This window comes from Hirundo rustica, chromosome 9 (assembly GCF_015227805.2).
Source record: "Hirundo rustica isolate bHirRus1 chromosome 9, bHirRus1.pri.v3, whole genome shotgun sequence".
In the NCBI taxonomy this organism is placed as follows: domain Eukaryota; kingdom Metazoa; phylum Chordata; class Aves; order Passeriformes; family Hirundinidae; genus Hirundo; species Hirundo rustica.
In genome coordinates, this window is record NC_053458.1 from 22,433,455 (window position 1) to 22,455,206 (window position 21,752).

Below are 21,752 nucleotides of genomic sequence, written 5' to 3' on the forward strand. Positions count from 1 at the left end.
TAGTCATTCCACTTCAGCAGCAAAAGGAAGACCTTTCCTAAACATCAGGCTGTATGTTCTCTCACAGTACTGTTTCCTCACAGACCACTGCATCTGCATGTATTCTTATTAGCTGCATGGAGCTGTATGAGTTTTAGTACAAATAATTTTTTAGTTCAGTCTTTCTATAAATTATTGAAGTGCTGGGATTGGCTTTTCCAGGAAGGCTGAGCTACAGCATTGACTTTATGCATGCTGGAGGCAGGCCCTAGATGTTTTGGCCCCAAGTGCACCTGCTGTGGTAGTCTACCAGAACATCATACTGCGCTCTCATGTATTCAAAGCAAAGGAATAAATCATGATTTTACAACAGTGCATCAGTTGACTTATTGCTGTTTTGTGACCGGAGGTAGGAAGGATTGCTGTTTAAAGCCATGTCATCGGTTCTCAAGTCACTCAAGCATGTAAGCTTGTCATATGGCTCTGTAATTGTACCTCTGCAGTCTCTCCCTAACTAGTCAGCTGGGGCTGTGCGCTCCGTCTCCAGCGCCCGGCTGGCCAGTGTCTGACAGGGGCTTTCTCATCAGCCTGTCAGTAATATGCTAACTAGATTGGATCTTCTGTGGCTGGCACTGGCAGGTGGAAGGAATGCTACACTTTAAAGCAAATGTCTAAACGTTACCTCCACTTTGACCAGTATTTGTTTCGGGTAATACAAGCCTGACGTGTCTCAGAGCACGGTGCTTAAAAGTTTATGCTTGGCGCTGGCTCTGGGTTTCTTTGGTAGCCCTACAAAAACAGATGTAAATACCTCTAAAAAATACAGATTTATTTGTTTTGGTAGTGGAGGAGCACTGAATACATTTTTGGCATCACTTTTACTACTATTGCTTCCATGCAAAGAGAGCTTTCTACAGTGGCCCCCAGTTGCCCTCAGTGAATTGGACGGAGTTGTGGCTTTATTCTCTTTGTCCTGTTAATCTTGTTCAGCTCTTGTCACACTATCCATAGTTGCTCAGGAAAAAGTCTTACAGATATAAAATTTAATTCATATCTCAAATTTATGTGACCTGGAAGTCACAGGGCCAAATTTAGTTCTTAAAAGTCAAGAAATGGATGGGAATTTTTCATTAACTTTCAATGCAAAACAGGTATTCTGCTGATACGCACTGTGCTCCCAGAAGCATATTTAGAATTAGTTTTGGAATATAGCCTCAATTGGGCCATTTGGTCTGCAAGTAAATGACAAGTGGCATTTAATATTTTTTTATAGTTCCTCTGTAGGCAGCATAAGTTAAACTGGGCAGGCGTGTAAACTGTTGTAGGTGCAGTTAAGTTCCCACTGGGACACCTGTAGGGAGCACATTTCCACCAATGAGTCTACGGGATGTCTATAACGAATAAAGTGGGATTAGAATATACAATCAGATCTGGAAAGCTGTCTCAGTCTTGAAGTTTAGAATAGTTTTCCCATTGCCACAGCATAACATTAGGAGAAATAATTGCTGAAAGAATTTGTAAAAAGAAATTGAAATGCGTGGTTAAAAAAACCTTTTAATGAGAGTAGGAGGGAAAATGCCAGTAAATAGTTGGAAATTGCTATTACCTACAATCTATGTAAAACATGAAGAACTCCATTAATGGATTTTATATTAAAAAAAAAAAAAAACAAACCAAACCTCAAAAATCTACACTGTAGAAAGAAAAGGCATATCTTTCCTGCCAGACAGATCTACAAATTAGCCTCAGAATTTAATTTTTCACTTAGTAACACTTGCAGGAAAAAGAAAGCTCCAAGGCTGAGTCAATCTGGAGAAAAGCTGTTTCTTTTTTGTATGACTTTTGGCAATTCAGTAGAAACTGAGGGAACTAAATGCTGTGTAGAGTCAGTGCAGGCTCTGCTGTGGGACTCTGAGAAGCCTTTAGGAGCTGAGTCTTTTGTGGCTGGGCTGAAGGGGAACTGAAAGGGGGAGAGTCCCTGTTCTGCTGAGCAGAACTGTCTCACCCTCTACAAAAAGTACCACTGAAGTAATTTGGTGGTTGTGTGAAGCAAAAGAAGTAAGGAGGAGTTGCTGAAGGGTGAATGAGTGTAATACCAGCCCTCCTTCTGGTGTGCTTGAATGGCAAGATTTCCCCTTTTCATACTTGCTGCTGCTTTATCACTCTTTTTTCCTCAATTCACCCATGACAAGATGAGCTATAGCTTCACTAGTGGTTATCTCTACTCTTGCTACAGTAAGTTGTCTTAAGTAAGCCATTCACAAGGAAGCTTTTCCCTGCTGCTTCTTAATTAGCATATGGCAGAAGAACATGCCATGGAGTTCCTTTGGAGGAGGAAATGTTAATAGAAGTGATTTTCCTGGAAGCGCTCCTTTCAGAGGTGAGAAACATTTGCAGAACCCTCTCATTTTATGGGTGGGTAGCTCTTCCTCCATGGAAATGGGTCATAAAATAAAGGAAGAAGGAAAGGAGGCATCAAGGAGATGGTCTGGAAATGGGACACGAAGATGTATATATTTGTGGTGTTCTGTGTTTTTGTGAGTGAGGAAGAGATAAAGAAATTAGGGAATAAATGAATGTCAAGATGGGAATAAACAAATCAAGAACATACAGAGATGAAATGAAGAAATATGAGGAAACTGCAATTTTTGAACAGATGATATAAAGAAGCATAGTTAGTTTATTATAGGATAAATGAGTATCGTAAGAGTCGCGTTATTAACCCAATCTGTAATGTGTTAGGGATAAAATCTGATGATTAACTTCCATTTTCAATCTATGAAAAATACAGAAAACCTTTGTGGTATGAAAATATTGAGTAACTGAATGAAGTTACATGGTTTTTTCTCTGCACCCACACCTACTTTGTTATATGGATACCTCTGATTATGTCTATAAACGCCCGTGGGTCCCTGGTGTAGGCACAGTATGTCAATGGTATTCCTTGCTGAGCACTCACCTGTCGACTACCACTTCAATTCTATTTTCTGCTCAGCTTCCGTTATTGGGAAACATGTCACTCCTGGAGCCATAGGCAAGGAACAAGCCGTGTCTGCAGTCTTCTCTTTTCTCTTCCAAACTAATGCACAAGAATGATGCCATAATGCTGCTTTGTGAATCAAGAACTGCAAGAAAAGACTGAAATTGATTGTATATGAAGTGCTGTCAAAATCATGAATAACACTCATCTCTTCCCTTTCCTTCCCCCAGAAAGAATGATAAAAGGAAGTGAATAATCCTGAAAAAAAAAACCCCAAAAAATAACCGCAATTCCAGGAGAAAATAAGTTTGGGTTTTGGTTTTTTTTTTTTTTAATATAAGTCTTTTCTTTTACATCTTTAATTTTTAAAAGGGAAAAAGTTAAAATTTTCATGTGTGAACTGGAAATATATTTCCCTTTCTCTCTCATTTCTGTGAGAGAGAAGAGCTGGGTTTTCATCTTGCCAACAGGAGGAAAATGCATTATGGCTCATTTAAGGTCCTCCTCTTTTTCTTCCTAAAGATTATGGGGATGGCAGATGGAAAACTATTAGCCAGGAGCTAAATTAAAGAACTGTGTAGAAGTGGCCTTGCATATCATGCCTTGGACAGTATATTCTGTTCTCTTTTGTTGCTATTTTTTTTTTTTTTTTTTTCCTCATTGATTTCTCACCAGTGCCGGCAGAATGAGCTAAGTTTGTCATTTAGTCTGACTGTTTAATCTTTAGAGCTTGGAATAGATTTATGCTGCCTTGTAAACTGGTAAAAGCAAGAGCTCCCTTCCCACTTTTACTCCCCAGCAGTCTTCCTCCTGCCCTGCCCCGCATTCAAGAAGGAGACGGAGAGGTAGGTCTCCATAAATGTTAAGCATCAGTTACGGGTTTGGGGCCTGATCTCGTTCTCAGTCAAACAGGATTTAGAGGCATTTGCCCCTCTAAAATAAAGTTGGTTGTCTTATGAGTTGTAATAATGTAGAGGAGAGGCTGCCTTTCCTCTGTGCAACTGTTCCCCATTCAGGAAGCAGACAGTGTTTCTCAGCAATTCTTGTGAACTGGGGGTATTGGGGAAGGAGCCACAAGGGTTGGTCCAGGCTGATGGTGACTGCTGTAATTGTGGTAAAACAGTGACCCATCCCCTGCAGTTTATTGCTATAGGTATTAATGAGTAGATGAGATAACAAAACTCAACAGAATCTTGAGCATCTTTCAACATATGTGTGGTCAAGGCAGTGGGAGGGAAGCAGTTCTTTGGCCCATTGGGACTGTGAGGGAGGAGGGAGAGAGCACACCAGTACCCATTTCTGGACATGGTGTTGACAGAGATTGACAGTGTTTGACGATTTTTCAGGAAATGCTTTTATCACAGTAGTTCTTTAGTTGCTTGCAGTAGATTTTGAAAGGTTGTATAGAATCACAGGTTAATTTTACTTTAGCATTTGTTTAACTTCTGTTGCTGTTCTTGGCTTTCTGACAAGATTCTGCTAATCAGTTTTTGTCTTTCTAGTTTGTGTGTTGCAATGTGTGCAAATCTTGCTCTTCCTCTCTTTTTACCTTTGATTGTAGAAAAGGCTTTGAAGAAAGAATTTTATATAGATAGATACTGCCAGGTACCTTTTGTGCAGGATACAGGTATTTTCATGTTACTCATTGAAATTATGTGAATAATAGGTATCAAATAAGCACTTTCCGTGAGTCTGCAGAAAATGTTTCAGCTGAAGTAGTGTGGATCCAGACATGTTGCAGTGTTTTAGCAAGACCTAAAATGAGGAAGAGGAAAAAAGATCAGTGGGAAAAGGGACCAGTTCCTTTGCAGGAAGGTTCATTGGTAGAAGTGAGCACTGTGGTAGCAGATACACATGTCAGAATTGTGTATCTGTGTGAGGGAGGGGACGAGCTGCACTCCTTGTGTTCCCAGGAGCAGGTAAATCTCCTTTGATCAAGTCTTGAACTAAAACTTCTCCTGGCTGTTCGTGTTCATCACTGCATAGATTTTGAACAACAGCCTTCCCAACTTATTGCCATAAGGTAGAAACTCACTCATCATTTTCTAGAATTTGGGCATTGTTTCAGTCTTGTTGAGATTTGGTAGTAATCAATTTTCTGTCACGTAATAAACTCTGTAATGTGCTCTCCTACTACTTGGAGAGTCTGTATTTTCACGAGGCATGCAGTTTCAGGATTTTTTTTTTTTTTTTCAGGAGCAAAGATAAAAATTAATTTACCAGAATCACTGGAGTACTCTGGAGAAAACACCATTTACTTTCCTTGCAGGATCTGAAAACTGACACGTTGATTCTGGCTGCAGCATGTTATCAGGAGAGATCAGAAACAGACTGAAACTTTCAGTTGTACTCAGTGTTATTAGTAAACTGATTACTGGTAGATTAAGATATAGAGCTTCTTATGCCCAGTACAAATGTTAGAGATTTCAAATTAGGTGTGTTTGTTAAAGGGTCGAACAATAAAATTTTGCTTTTAACTAATTCAAGTCATTTGACTCATGCTGTTCATGTAGTTTAAACCCACATCATTTAAACCAATTTTAGAAAGATAATTAGATTTATTTTGAAAATAAGTTGTTTAACTAAAAGATGTTCTTTGAAATGGAGAAAAACAGTCTAAAAATCAAAATTGATGGGAGCAAAAATATTAGTTTTGTTCAGTGTTGGCAAATGAGTTTCAGCTGACAAAAACATTACTTAAAAACTATGTGCCCATATTTTAATGGATAGAAACACAGCTCTAGTAGATCTTTTGTAGTGCAGTAAACTGCAGGAGGATGCCTCTACATCATTTGTTGTTTCAAACCAAGTAATAAATGATGAGAAAACTAGGTTCTGCGACACTCATCTGCTGTAATTTAAGATTTTCACTGAACTGCAGAGTTGTGCAATGATATATCTGTGTGTTTACATAAACATACAGCAAATTTTACTGGACAGAGGCTTTTGCCTTTAATGTAAAACCTACCTGTAAAAAGAATCACAGTTGATGTTTATATCCAGTTGTAAGAGGTAAAATAGGTAGGGTCGTACACAGTCTTGAGGACAACTTCAAGATCATTTGGGAGATAATTTAGGAGATAATTTAGGAGAATGTGTGCCTGTTTTGATTTTTATGACCTGTGATGTAGATCAAGGTAGTTCTTAATAATTCCTTTTGGAATAGATAGCAGTCAATTGGCAGACTCCAGAGAGATGCCTTTGTGCCTGAATAGCGTAAAGAGTTGCTTTCTGCTAAGATATCCCCACTTGGTCAAGCCACAGACTCTCATTTCTCTGCCTGGGAGCTTGGGCTGGCTGCTCTTGTTTGAGGATCTTCTCCTGCAGCCTTTGGCAGGTGCCTGCCGGGCTTAGCTCCTATGCGCAGACACTGTTGGATGCCCCCAAATCCAGTGTCACCTTTGCAGGGTTCTGATGGAAATGCTGGAGTTCTCCCTGGTGCCTGGCTCTTCAGATCTCTTAAACTGCCTGGTTCCTTAAGACGTGCAGCATTATTCCAGGGTCCACAGTAGCTCCCGTTCTGTGCCATGGAGTGGATGTGTCAGTTAAAGAAGAAGGTTATTCAAATACCTAATGCATTTGAGAATTGCAGTCACCATTGAAACAGTAGAAAAAGCAAAAAATAGATTTTTTTACAGCAAGTGTGCAAATTTTAATATGAAACCCATAATTACCTTATCAGTATTTGCTTAAAGGCAGAATAATAAAATGTGACACAATTTGAAGAGCAGCATAATCCCATAGTTGCTTGTGTTGCAGGCTGTATACAACAGGAAACTATAAAACATATTCATGGCATACTAAAATGTTTAGAAACCTACTGCAGCAGCATAGAGGGAAATGTTTAAACAAGATTTTATATTAAGATGTTATTAAACAGAAAAGCAAGAAACAGTACAACAGAAACTTGATGTGTAAGTAATCAAATCTTTACATTTCCTGCTAGAAAAAAAAAAAAAAAAAAAAGGTAGATTAAAAAATTAATGAGATGCTAGTGTGAGTGCCACACTAAAATACAGATTATAAAATGAGTTAATAAAACTTCAGATGTTTTTAAGGGATTGCACACTTCCTCTGTTAAAGTGAGAATTAAAATATAACAAACATGCATAAGATAGGGAAATTTCTTCATGCAAATAGTATAGTCATCTTAATTTATAATTTAAGAATGCCTGTTAAGAGGAGGAGGTGACTATACATCAGAGGATATCCTGTATAACTGTATGCTCAGCTTTATTTCAGCCTCTGATTGAAATACATGAAATGCAAATTTTTATATAGGTTGCTGTATTTTGAAATTTATATACTGTGTGCAAAAGTATGTGGACATAATAATTAGTAATACCGTATCCATTCTAAGAGAAAGAGCAAAAAACAATGCTGAGCAGGACTGTGCTCTCAGTGGTGTTAGTTGAACTACACAGAGATAATATGGAAATAAACCTCATAAATCCCACTGTGTAGAAGAGGGAGAGGGTACTCATTTATTTCTTCCCCCAAATCAATTCTTAGTAACCACCCAATAGTTATTAAAATATCCATTATTATAAGTCTGAAATGAGAGTAGTTGGTAGAGGTGTGGTGTAAAGCTAAGAAAGGAGATGTTAATCTGTAAGGAAGAGTTTAAATAGGGAATTATGATATCCTTGGCTTTCTGCTTTGTAGCTGTCAGGCTCGGGCAACTCGCTGGTCAATAGTGACATTCTGTGTGTCAGTGAGCAGAGTCTCCTGATACCTTAACCTGCAGTTCACACATTACTGAAGCTCCAGCTGTCGAACATTCAAGTCCCTTGGTACCACTGCAGCTTCCAGACTCTCCTGACTGGCTCATGTTTCATTCTTTGGCAATTTGCCCTAATGATATCCCTCAGGAGCTTTCAGACCCTCTTCTTTTCCATATTTAATCGTGTTATATTAATCTGAGTGCTGAGCAAACTAGGCTGCACAAATTGTAATTGTCTGTGATTTCTGCTGCAATGGTCTTATAACGGCTTTTTTTTTTTTTTTTTTCATTTTTAGTGTAAAGATAGGTGTACAAAATTGTCGTGTAATTTTTCATTTACAAGTCTAAATGTCCAAGACAGCCAGGGTGTGAACAGTTTAGCTCCTGATCTGTGCCACAAAGAGAATTGTTTTTTCTCCGTGTAAAATCCATAATGTTTTAGCACTCGCTGTATGGGCAGGATTTACATTTTATTTTTTTGCTCTTCATTTTGTTACTGTGCAAGTTCATGTCTAATAAACAGTTCTATTATCAAGTTAAACTCAGGTAGTAATTTTGTTGTGACATAAAGCATTAGCACAGCCTCGTCTTTTCCCATCAGCTTAGTAACTTCCATGTGGACATTCTTTTAAATTTTTTTTTCCCTTTTTTTGTGAGGTTTGTAGTGCTACATGGGATGGATATAGGCTACCTTGTTTTGAACAGTCTTGATTTTTTCTCATTCTGTTGTAACTCTGTGCCTGCATAATAAAATAACAGAATTTAAGAGACTTCCTGAGAGCAAAGATAGATCAGATTTGAATTCTTTACGTATTGCACGATTATTTTGTTCACTTGTGCAATGAACTTGGCTCCATATCTAATGAATTCCATAGTCATTTGTTTGTTTTGGGGGTAAAGTGGTGGTTGTGGTGTTTTTTTGTTTGTTTTATAAAACCAGAGATGTCCATTTTGAGTGGTAAACAGTTTGTAGCACCTCCTTTCTTCATCAAGGAGTCCTTCATTTTCCAAGATCCATGTGCCATGCTTAGAAGTCTCTGCTTTGGGAAGGAAGTTTTGGAAAATTGTAATTAAGTTGCTTTTCTGTTACAGGGAATATTTGCTTCAGATTTTTTTAAGACAGTTTGGAAATCAAGATGGTGACACAAACAGGAACAGTTAATCCTGCTTCTGAAGAGGGTAGTGCTGTTCTGTGGTTTCATGCAGCTTCAGATCAATTCCAGTTAAAAATAGGAGAAATGAGGACCAGAAAGCTCCCTCGAGTCTTTCCCACTCAGTGGAGCCAAGTGAAACTGGGGGTGCACTTCAGTCCTGTGTGTTCATGGCAGTACTCATGTTTGACCATAATTGCATCAAGTAATTCATGATTATTTCCCTTTTTCCAAGGGAATAGCTGAGCAGGGAGGGCTAACTTGACTTGTTAGCCTGACTTCTTGCAGATGTTATGCTTGTATACATTCATCAGACTTCTTTGTGAATGTGTTTTGGCAGTTTGTAGTAATTTACAAAATTATATAATAGGTGGTTTGGGGAGGTTAAGATTCTTACATGTCTAAAGTTAATTTAAGATTTTCTTTTTATTCATGTTTTTTTTTGTTGCCAATTCTGTGTGTGTATTTTTATTTTTAGTTAACTGCTTGTGTTCATGCGTCAGCTGCATTGTTATATCCAATGTATTGGCAACATATTTACATCCCAGTGCTTCCTCCACATCTTCTGGACTACTGCTGGTAAGACAGCTAACCTGTTATCCCCATTTCTGAGATTCTTACCTGTCTTAGAATTCTGAATAACTGATGAACACCCTAACTCTTTATTGTGACTGAACATACAGGATCCAGTTTAAGAAAGCACTTTGGCCAATGCTTAAATGGTGACTTGAATAGGGATATTCCAGCATGCCTTGATGTGGTGTTTGAATTGGTATCTTGAATTACAGTGCTATTTACTATTAATGCAGCATTTAGAATCCTGTTTGTAAGAACTGTTTCTATTTTATTGGTAAGAGAATTCATTCAATAATTTAAATGCAAATGTGTTACAGTTTACTTTTATTTGGCTTTTATTTTAAGTTGAAATACATTATACTTGTAGAAGCATTCAAAAAAACCCTGATCATTTTTTCCAGAATCAGATGTTAGTATTCATCAGTGATTTAGTGTTTGTATTTTAAGTCAGCCAGGCTCAGGATTCTAGCCAGTGCCTTCCCCAAAGAGCTTAAAAACTCCTTTTGGGACTCCAGAATTTTTTATAATAAGAATTCTGCTTCTCCTGATGTGTTTCTGTTCACATGACAGACTTTGTGGTTTTGGCATATTTTTAAGTTGAACAAGAATCGCTTTTTGATTCACTTCTGATCCTTCAAGGGGATGATGTTTCCACATGCCTGTGTTTCACAATTTCAGGCTAAGACTACTTGCTTTTATTCAGAGTAGTGGCAGAGATAACAAATGAGAGTTTCCATTTTCTGTTTAAGCAGGAATATCCATCCCTGGAGGTTTTCACTTTGCCTCGACCCTCTGGGTCTCTTATGGAAAATGAACCATTTCAAGCTCTTCTAGAGATTGGAAATTATTATTATTATTACATATAAAAAAATGAGACCCAGCCAGATGTTACCAAGCTAAGTCTGTGTTTTCTTCATAGAAATAAATTATTCTTATATGTTTGCTGGGCTTTATGTTGTTGGTTTTGGTTTGGGTTTTTTCCCCCTCTCAAATCTATGGATGTATTGCTGTTCTACTGAACTTCATCCAGTCTACTGAACTTTTGTTTTCAAGCTAATTCTGAATATGTTTCCTTAACTGTCTTTAATAGTTTTTCCTGAAGTTCACAATATTTGTCCATGGTATATATTTTTCTGTGGTAGTTATTACAATTCCTGTGTATGATATTTGTTGTTTTAAAAAAGAAAACAAATGTTCCTCTCTGACTCCTCCCTTTACTTGCAAGTATAGCTAAGCCTTTTATCATTAATGATAGTTTTCTTTTGAAGAAACTCTGTCCTAATTGTTTCTCCTCCTGCTCTTGATGAAATGTACCAAGGTGGGCTAGAACTTAGCTGTGTTTTAGTTTTTGTATTACTTGAGCTTATGGCCAGAACCTTTGTAATTTTCAGATCATCCGTAAATGCTGTTCTCAGAAGGCAGATCAACACCTTTATTCGAGCTGTACTCTGTACAATGCATCCTGAATACGAGAAGATTTTTTTATTTCCCCTTCTAAGTCCAGATAATGTTTCCAGAAATAACAATGTTGGATGCTGTACACAGCTCCATGTGATGATGATAATAGTTGGGATTCTAGGTCACTGTGGCGTGACCTGAGAAATTTTTTCACTCGTTAAAAAGAAGCATGGAGTTTCTTAAACTTTTAAAATTAATTTATATCTCTTTTTCTTTTTCACATTAGTACAATAAAGTGGAGAAAAAAGTTGCCCTGTTTTAGATATGTTCAAAAGGAAACTTAAAGTTCATGAAAAGAAATGCACAACTGATGGATTTATCACAGTAACTGTAATTCAGACCTTTTGACTCAGATTTTTGTGCTTTTACATTCCTCTTTCTGATCATCTGAATGGTTCTTTTGTGAGATGGGTTGGAAAAGTGTAATAAAACCACATAAATTACTTAGCTTTCCTCATGTTCTGGTGTACTAACAGTAAATAAATGTTCTCCTCATAGGTATATAATATATCAAGTTAAAAAACCTTGATGAATTCTTAAGGTCAAAGTTTGTAGTAGGCCTGGCCAAGTTTGCAGTCCAATAGGATCGAGCCAATTTAAAATAAATATAAGAATTTAAAAGTTATTTTGTATACTTCTATTTTTATGTCATTTTGATAAGCAAAGTTATTTTTATAAAAGTGGTGTTCAAATACATGAAGGGGGGAATATCAATTGGATATCAATTGGATAATTTCCTCAATCTGTGGTAGTAAGGCTTTTTTTTAACAAAGATAAAATACTTATGAATCTATTAATTTAAAGATGGGCCTGATTCTTTAACTTATTTTATTTTATTTTATTTTTTTTTTTGGTACATTAATCATATAGCATATTCTGAGAGAAATGCACTTTTTTTTTTTTTTAATTAGTTGGATTAAGAATCTTCATAATATCATAAAGATAAAGGATACAATTCCATGGGGGTTAGAATTTGATGAATTACAAAAAGTGCCGAGCTGGTATATTTTGTAGGCATGAAAAAAGAAAAAAAAAACCTTTGAGCAAAACAGAACTATATTAAAATTATTTCAATTCTTCCACTTGCCTTTTTGATGAAAAAAATCTGTTCATTTCTATCCTGCTGCCATATTTACAGGCTGGATTTAGACCTAATGTAACGGCCAGTGCTGGAGTAGCCCAGAGCAGAGGGTCATTTTGGACTGCACAGCCTCAGGACTGGCCAGGCTGTGAGTGCCAAGCTCCAGTGTGTGAGCAGAGCATCTGCTCATCGGCTTCAGGAGGGGTTTTTACCCCCATGCAGCTTATCTCCACCTTGAATGCCATTATGGGAGCTCCAGTGTCAGAAGTGGAGTGGCCATCCAAAAAAAGGAGGCATAATAAATTTCATTTCCTAAAAGAATGCAAAATATAGGCTGAGAAAGCCTATACTGTGGCTGCAGAAAAAAAAAAAAACAAAAACAAAAACAAAAAAACAAACAAAAAAACCCCCAGCACAGTTAATGAAAATTGATTTTTATATTATGTTATAAAAAATTGATTTCTACATTTAAGCAAGTAAAAGGAGACTTGCACTCAGTGGAGTGAGTGGCTGGCTTTCAAGAAAGCTCTTACAAAAATTGTTTGAACATTGATAATTATATTTGAATAAAATGAATTTTTGCCATGGAGAAAGCTAATTTCATGAGATTTCTGTGCAATATCTTGACACACTACATCACCAATATTAGAATATTTGCCAGTTTTGTCTGTGGATGATACAGCATCTTTTGTACTGGTGCTCTGTTGCAAATATAATGGAGTCAGAAAATTCAAATTACAATTGCAATAGATCTTTATGAGATTTGGTCTCTTCTGAATTAGGGTATATATTCACGCCTCTTTTCATGAGAATGGGATGATTATTTTCCAGTTAACTTGGATGTTTTGCATCACATAGTAATTATTTTGGGCAGTGATACAACAGATTGATATTTTTGGTGGTAACGTGCATAAGCAAGAGAAAAACTTTATAGCAGTTCCCAGTAGTATTGTAGTAAGCAATTTCAGGTGCATATTACAGTCCTCAGCTGTTAGGACTTCAAAATACAGCAGTAATAAAATTCACTTTTTGCTAAAAACAATTAAATTGACTTGCCATACCTGCAGTTTTTTATTTCATCCATTTGCAAGTTGTGCTTTGTACATTTATTGTGTTAACTTCAAAATTGAGTGGATGTAGCTGTTACTTTGTTTAGAGGAAAGAGCTACATGCATTCCTTTTTAATGACAGATTTATTAATGGAGAAAATCACCAGCCATCTTAAGTCAGCAAAGGCGTGGTGAAGCTACTGGAACAGTGTTGATGTACGAGAAAACAAGTGTGCATAAAATCCATCCGTGACATAGGGCTTGCTTTCACTGTAGCTTTGCCTGTAACACTGAGATATCCTGATATGAGGAACCTGAGCGTCTGTTTTGTTGCATATTCTGCAGCAGAATTCTCAGTTATGTGTCAGCCATAATCATTCTTACTGGCTTGGGTAAATACATTACATAGTAAAAAGCATTCTTAAAATTATAGAGTGGTTTAAAGCTGTTTAAATCCTCTCTGAATATATATGTGTGTCTGCTCTGGAGTGACATTCCATGTTTAGATCTTCATGTAATTTGTGTTTAGTTCACAAAGACATAAAGATTAGCCTGGATGAAGTCATCAGGAAGTGCTAAAATTTGTCAGTATGGGGATAAGAAAAAGATGTATGGAAAAATCGAGGCCTCTTTTCCCTTTTTGGAAGCCCCATTGCCTAGAAAGCTTAAGCCATGACAGTGTGCAATTTCAGCAAACCTATATTTTGATATCATAAACACCATGAAATCTTGTTTGGGCCTCAGTCAGGCTGGATTTTTAGTGTGGTGGGGTTTTTGTTTTTTGTTGGTTTTTTTTTTTTTTTTTTTTTTTTTTTTTTTTTTTTTTTTTTTTCTCATTGATCCTCTCCTCTGGGACATGGTTAATGAGAGCAATTGGCTAATCCATAGGGTGTACAGATTTTTCTAAAATGGGCTGTAGTCATAGGCAGGTGAGAATTGCTTTTTCTGGTCTCAGAGGCAGGACCAAATGGATAAAACCATGTGAACTGATGCAGTGAAACTTTACCCCATCCTTGGGAAGTCAATCACCGGTCAGTCAGTGCCACTGACTCAGATCGGTGATCAAATTATTGCCATGAGAGAAATTACTGTGTAGTAATTACTGTGTGAGTTGTTTACCTTTGTATGTCATCTTGCCTTCCATTATTTTTCAGAGATTATTTTTATTTAGCTTCCCCCCCCCCCCGTGGTCCATTAGTGATTAATTTCCCATTGAGTTGCCTAAATTAGCCTGTCAATTGCTCCCTTCTCTGGAGTGAATATTGTCAGTAATCTGACAGTATCCAAAAGTCTGATGGTGTGATGGTGATTGTTGGAAGTTTTTTCCTTCAGTGCTGGACACTGAGTATATTCTTTGTCAGATGTTGCCAGAAAAGAAGATTGTAGGAAATGAGGATAAATTAGCCTAATTCAGTTTCTTGTTTGCATACTGCAGGAGGTCTTACTGCAGGGGCTTTGTGTGGATATTTGTTCTAGTTGGAGAATACATTTCCTTGTCTTATGGAAATTGGAAAGGAGAAGTTTATTATCTTGAGTTAAACAAGATAATGTACAGTTTCCAAAGGCTTTCCAAGGAAGGATTTCAGAACCAAAACTGGTGGTAATGGTGTTTGTGTTGCATTATGGTGATGGTAACTGGGACCATGTCCTCCAGCTGGTGGTTTAGAACAAGACCACTTTGAGAACATCTGCTGGGTTAGTGCACGGTGGTTGCTTACTGGAACCAGGTCTGGATGAAAAGCTGTGGGACCTCCTTGCTCATGCCTCATAACTTGCAGCAGCATCCTTCATTTTGTGGTCATCTTTACTTCAGGGTAAAGCAAACTTTTCCTTGTCTAGTAAACATTCCTGTAGCAACTGTGTTCACTGAGTGCTGTCTTAAACAGTGACTGTCTACTAGGATCTTATGTGGAAAGATTTAAAATACTCCAGTAGTGTTGTGCTTAAAACTTGATGTTTTCCACTCTTTTTCTTCAGTGCACCAATGCCTTATCTGATTGGCGTCCACTTAAGCCTGATAGAGGTAAGTTTACTGTACACTTCAGTGTACTGGGAAGCATGAGGTATGTGTGCCATAAAGAAATTTAATGGAAATGCTTCAGAAAAAAATCCCTGTATTTTAGTATGCAGAATTACAAAGTTTAAGCTTCATATGCGTTACTAAATGTCTCTCTGAAATCTTGCTTTTGAAGTGTTTTATGAAGACATGCAGCTCTACATCATGATTTGTTTCTCTGTCTAATTAATAGCTCAGTGGTAGCTATTTTCCTGCATTTTAGTACTTTAGCAACAGGTTTTCCCAATAATGAGGAAAAAATCATTTTTCAGGAACAGGTAAAATTTATTTTGGAGTCACCATCACTCAGGTTTTCGCATTATTGTGATTTTCCAGATAATTTACGTTCCTGTCCCTCTGAAAACTTCCAATCTACCCTCCATCCCATAACATTTCTAACTGTTAATTTAGAAATTAGTATTTTTTTTGCCAGAAAACAAGAGGTGGCTTTTACAGACTTGAATATAAAGCAGCACAATAGAACTCACCTGACTGGTACATAATAGCTGGGTATGAAACAGTTTTGCCTTTTTCCATAACCATTTGATTATGCTGTGAAGCCTACATGTGCCATCTGATTATCATGCAGAGTAGATAATTGATTTGGGAACATTATTTGATTTGCACTTCTGCTAAAGCGGTTTCTAAGGATCAATTCACATCTGCTAAGCTGATGGGGTTGGTTCTTCCCTGAGCCTCCAGCACTTTTGTTTTTCCAAAAAAAGACCGCCTGTATCATCTGCACTTCTCAACTCCAGGCACAGGCTCCCAAATCGGGTTCATATGACCTGCATGCATCAGTCATAACATCTTGATTAAGATGTTTTTTTCTTATTCAATAAGGAAATAATGGAACTGAAAGATTAGCCCTGAAAAAAGAAGTCACTCAGTTCCTTCAAGAATTATTTCCTGCACTGCATTGTTATGTATTATTGTAGGTCCATATAGAAAAGAGTTCTATCCCTTTTTCCTGAAAGGAACAAATTGTTTAATTCTTAGCTGCTAGCCCAGTACACTGATGAAAAAGCATTTTATCCATTCTTCTATGGTAATAGTAGGCATCATGTGCTTGGTACTTACATAAATCTGCAAATAATTGTATTTTTTCTGGTTTTCATCTGATTATGTGGTTTAAATCCTATCTGATTTTCACAAATATGAGAGAATGACATGTTGTTACATTTCATTCATGCATACATACGTACATGTGAAAGATATGTATATAGTTCCAATATATTTATCCAATATATTCAGCTGTGTTCTGTGTAAATCTTGGTTTTCAGAAATTCTTTTCAGAGATTATTAATATTACCTTAGTGTTGAAGAGTAAGAAGTGTTTTTAAAAGCTACTCTAAATGCTATATCTAATTCACAAATCCTACATCTAAAGCTCCAACTGTTTTTTGCCATTACTGTCCTTGATATAAAATCATCTTTTGTAATTTAGCAAGTTATAATAAAAATGTACTTCAGGAGGACACCATAGTAAATTGTTTTTCCATTTTTTTTTTTTTTTTTTTTCTTCTTAACAGAGAGTTAAAAATAGATCACTGGAGGATGTGGTTTTACTAAATGTTGACACAAACACTCTAGAAACTCCTTTTAATGACCTGAACAACCTACCTGGTGAAGTGGTGAGTCTTACATTTCATTCTTTCTTTCTTATATAGGTGCTTGAATTACTCGTAGTTATTTTTGCCTCGTTTTGCTAACTGCTATAAAAGGAATAAGGGGGTGAAAAGCATCTAGTGCAGACCCCTATATTTGAGATTTTTGCCTTTTTGACAGCTGAGGAGACGTTGAGTGGAACATCATATTCCTTATTGTAAAAGTAGGATCATAATTATAAAGCTAGCTGCATTCATTAGGCAGAGCTGCTTTAAACGGAAGAGTCTCTTCATCTCATCTTAATCATTATATTACAAAGTAGGCATTTCTGTCTGCCTAGTGGCATGTCTTGCAAAAGAATGAGAGAGTTTTTGAAGGCAAAAAGAAGAAGGGGGCCAATTATCGGCTGCTGCTTCCCTGCCACCTGCCAGCGCTTTCCTTTTAATTAATGATCTGATGGCACTGGTCAATATAATAAGAAATGCTTGTACAGTTGGGGTCAGAAAATTCAGGCTTTGATCTTCTTCAACTTTGTGAAACATTTATTTATTTTCTCTAAATTATTTCAGTTTTATTTTAATCTCTTCTATCCTGCTGAGGGCTGCGTGAACGAAAACCTATACTGTTTGTCATTTGCTTTGGCAGAGCAAAGACTGCTTACTTAGAATTCTATTTGTAAATTAAACTGCAAACCCAGTTTGTCATAAAAGACATCTGATCCTTTTGAAATGACGAAAGATGTCTTTTGTCTGTAAAGGATGATAAATTAAGTGCCAGTTCTTTCTGGACTTTGATCTTGCTGAGGGTGCCCCCCCTGCTTCTTTTTTTTTTTTTTTTTTTTTTTTTTTTTTTTTTTGCCTATCGGGGAACATATTCTGTATATCATTTTAAATAGTCACAAAATTCACTTACCTCGTTTTCCCAATAGAGCTCTAAAAGAATAAAATTGTGAAACCACTGTTTTTATTATTCAATTAAAGATGCACAAGCTATCACAATTAGTTGTCTAGACAAAGAATTTTATATCAAAATAAGAAATCAAAGAGTTACATTTTCTGAAATTGTAAATTATAAAAACTCCTGTCGTAATCTAAGTAAGATCCTTTTGTGACATACTGTGTCTTTTGTAATAACAAAATTTGGTTGGTAATTTGTATATATTTAGTACAATAGGAGTCAATCTCTTGATGATAATATTCATGATAGTGCCCTTTGATGTTAATGAAGTTAAAATCTGAGCTTTTTATAGACCATCTGGTTGGTCTTTGGACTCAGTATCAACTATACTTCAGAAATGCAAAAGACTGTAAAAAAAATGTTCTGTGGTTTACATTAGATTATGTATTATTACATTGCTATGTTTTGTGATTTACATAGGCATGGTTACATGCACAAATATATATACAATAACTTTGACTGTACTCTGTCATTAAGAGTGTAACAAGTTAAGTAAAAAAAGTGTCATTTCCTGGTAGGTGACTTTAACCCGACTTGCATTGACTAAATAGAGTTGATGTTACAATGTCATGAAGGTGTGTATGCCAAATAGCTGGATGTGAGAATTAAGCATCATATTCCAGGAGATGCTGGAGTTACATCTGGAGGTCCTTCAAACAGCCAAAATGGATCTTTGTGCAATAAGAGACGCTTGTCATGTTTTACAGGTGCATATCAAAATGATCTCCAAGTAAGCAGGCTAGCTTGAAGGAAATAGGGATACAGATCTTCCTTCTTCTAGAAGTGTATTTTCTCCCAGAATATATGCATGTTATTACTGCAAATATTAATGTGGGTTATCCAAGTGCACAGACTACAAACTAGACTTAGAATATTTTTCCATATCTAATATAGAACAAAAAAGAACAGCTGTGTTCTATGCAAAATATACTTGCAGAATTTGAGGATTTTATACTTTTAATTTGAATCATCCCATCTCTTCACTTCACTCTGCAAGGCACTTTAATTAAACATTTTGATGGAATGCATATACAATTATAGTTGGAAAACCTGGAAACAGAAGGCACAGGACTGTGTTTGGTTCACAAGGTGACAAAATGCTTGTCCTCCTTTTGTGTTCATGAGGGGCAGTGCAGCTGCTGATATCTTGGGGAAAAGTATGAGACAGGAGTGTAGAGTCAAAATGTAAGGTAGTCTTAAAGCATTAAAGGGAATGTCAAAGATACATGTGTGAAGGATTTTAACTTGTGTAGAGAAACCTCATAAGCATACATACAAAAGCAGTAAAACTTCCGATGAAAAAATTAGTACCTCTGAAAGGCATTAAAATAGAATGAAGAACTGAAAATATAAAAGAAGTTGTAGTCTTACTGTCCCTTTCAACAATTGATTCCAGGTTGGTTAACAGCCTAACAAAAGAAATGCAGTATTTTCCAAGTTTTCTAAAACTGTTTCTTGTGTCCAGAGGGAACAGAGTCATTACTTTCTTGATCAATAAGCCTGATGATGTCCTCACAGCATAGGTATTTAATGGTTTAACCATGTATATATGCTCTGATTGTGATTTTTTTTTCCTGATAAATTTAAGATTGAAAGAAACATTCTATGGCATTGTCTAATAAACTATATAATAAATTAACTGAGATTTAAAGGCATTTTTAAATCATTCACTTAAGCATTTAAATTATAGTTACAGGCTAGATGACTTTCCATGCATGTGAAGTCTATTATTCTGTCAGACTGACCAGTGGTCTTGACTGTTCAAAGGTCAGTGGTCACAGTTGTCCTGAATTACCAGTCCTTTTTTCATGAGGACCCTCTGCTGTGTTGCATGCTGTAATCTTCTTAATGGCTTCATTCCAATATTCACACATAATATTTTAGATTTATTGACTGTTAGAAATACTACCATGCCAGTAGCAGTTCCGCTACTCCTAAGGTATTTAAAATTGGAAGAATAAATCAGGGCAGGACTTTCAGGAATCCTTTGTTTTCTTGGAAGGGGGAAAACCCCTCTTTTTTTGCTCTTCTGACAGGAAAGCTTGTTTTTAAATTTCATCATTTCACTGTGAATTTGTCTATTATTTTTTAATTAAAAAAAAAAAAAAAAAAGTAGGGATCTACTTCTCTGAGAGTAAATTTCCTAATATAATAATACTGAGATCTCCACTTTAATAATTTAAGGCATTAAAAAAAATTCGTGACCACAGAATGAAATTTATAAATTTTGGGCCTGACCCTGCAATACCTGCTTGCACTTAACTCTGACATAAAGATTTCTCCTTTGCTCAGATGTGAGCGCTTTCCCAAACAGCTTGCAGAATTGACAGCATCACTTTTAGCGACCGAGTTTTAATGACTTGAAATCATAGACTGAGCAGAATTTTTATAAATATGATCTTCAGAAAACAACATTTTATAGTCTTTTATCTTCTTCTGTGGTTGGTAAATATTGTCAACTGCAAAAGCTATAGAGCTGTTGAAAGATGTGTAGTGTTTGTACTGCCTGGTACCGGCACACTGTGATTTAGTACAGAATCAAACTTGGGGTTTAGAGCTTTAGTTTTGAGATTCCTAAAGTCAGAGGATTTTAACACCATAAATTTGGCATATGAACATTACTGTTCTAAAAGTAGCATTTGAGAAGTAGGCTGTAATTCATGTAGAAAATTGGTAACTTTATGCAGTGATAACTGGCAATGCAAATTACTTCCTAAAATATGATGATTAATGATATTATAAAGAAATTAAGATCAATGTATAACAGTGCAATTAAAAAGATTGTTTGCAAAATATAAGTGGCATAATTTATAATGTTTTTTTCCATCAGAAAATAGCCAAAAATGTTACTAATATATTTAGAAACTCAGAGTGGTCAGCAGTGTTTGCAGTGTTATGAGGCAACTGTTTATTGTGAGTAAGTTCTTAGAGCTGAGATTCTGTTGAACCTTGATACAGTTTTAGAAGCTAGAATATGAGATTGAAAAGTAAAACTAGTTTTGAAAACATTTGCATTTAAGTAGTTGTTTTTGTCTAAATGTCTAAAAATGTGATTAAATGCTGGAGGTCTCCCTGAGATGCCTAAATCCTCTGTGTGTAGATAATAATCAAATAATAATCAGATAATAATCAAATGCATATAAGTCCTTTACTAAAAACAGTGATTTAAATACCAGACTATAGTTTGTTTTGAGGTTTTTGGTTTGTTCCTTTTCTCGTGATCTTCTCTTACTTTCTTGTTTTTGAGAGTGAGCTTCTACTTACTTTTATAGTGGTATCATCTGACAGAGAACATCAAAAAGTAGTTTAAAACATAACAAATGTTGCTAATACCAGAAAAATATCTGGTAATATTTTTTTTCAGAGATCTAATAGTCATTCAAAACTCCAGTGTGTGGTTCTACATTTCTCAGACAACAAACATATACCAACATAATTCTTCTATATGTGCTTAAATTTATGTGTGCTTTTGAGTTTTTGCAGGAACAAAGGCTTTGATTAATAGTTATGTGATCTTATTAACTTATTTTTTAATTCTATGTGATTCTTCTATTCCCATGGATAGTGAAGAGGTATTAGTCATGTTTTCTGTCTATCAGATATTTAGATTTTAGGAGTTCTAGAAAGGACATGTGGTAATCATTTAAATAAATGATACTTTTTATTTCAATGACCAACACAGTATTTTTCTACATTTTAGATACACTTAATTGCATTTCAGTCTCATCTGTATCTTTGAAAACCTGTTTTATTGAGTTCAACCTTCCTGAAGTTCCGATTGCTTTTCATGGGCAGTGTTTAGCAGTCCAATGAAGTCACCTTCCTATGAGAAGCTGTTGCTAGGAGAAGATAAAAACAGTTTGCTCCTAGTGTAAATTAATAATACCATTTCTGCAGCAGATCACTGGTGTCTTTCAGAAATAAATGTTAACAGCATTCTAACCCCTGCAGTTTGTTCCTTGCAGTTCTTGATTTTTAAATTTTGTAAAAGGCTATTTCTGGAAAAGAGATACACACACACAAAAAAAAAAGTTTCGCATTCTTAATTATAGTTAGGTAGATGGATTAAAATAAATATGAGGAAAAGATTTTGATACAGATGCTGATTGCTATTTTTTCAGCTTGGTGTCAGAA

At 36.0% G+C, this 21,752-nt stretch overlaps 1 protein-coding gene across 4 annotated transcripts in view; it reads left to right on the forward strand.

Moving 5' to 3' along the window:
- The window catches only part of DENND1B (DENN domain containing 1B), a 151,173-nt gene that overhangs the window by 85,538 nt on the left and 43,883 nt on the right, over positions 1–21,752 (forward strand). For all 4 annotated transcript variants that reach the window (XM_040072614.2, XM_040072616.2, XM_040072613.2 and 1 more), the window contains 3 exons: positions 9,312–9,412; positions 14,975–15,020; positions 16,586–16,687. In XM_040072614.2, coding sequence (XP_039928548.1) covers positions 9,312–9,412; positions 14,975–15,020; positions 16,586–16,687 — 249 coding nt within the window. The remainder of the gene's footprint in view (positions 1–9,311; positions 9,413–14,974; positions 15,021–16,585; positions 16,688–21,752) is intronic.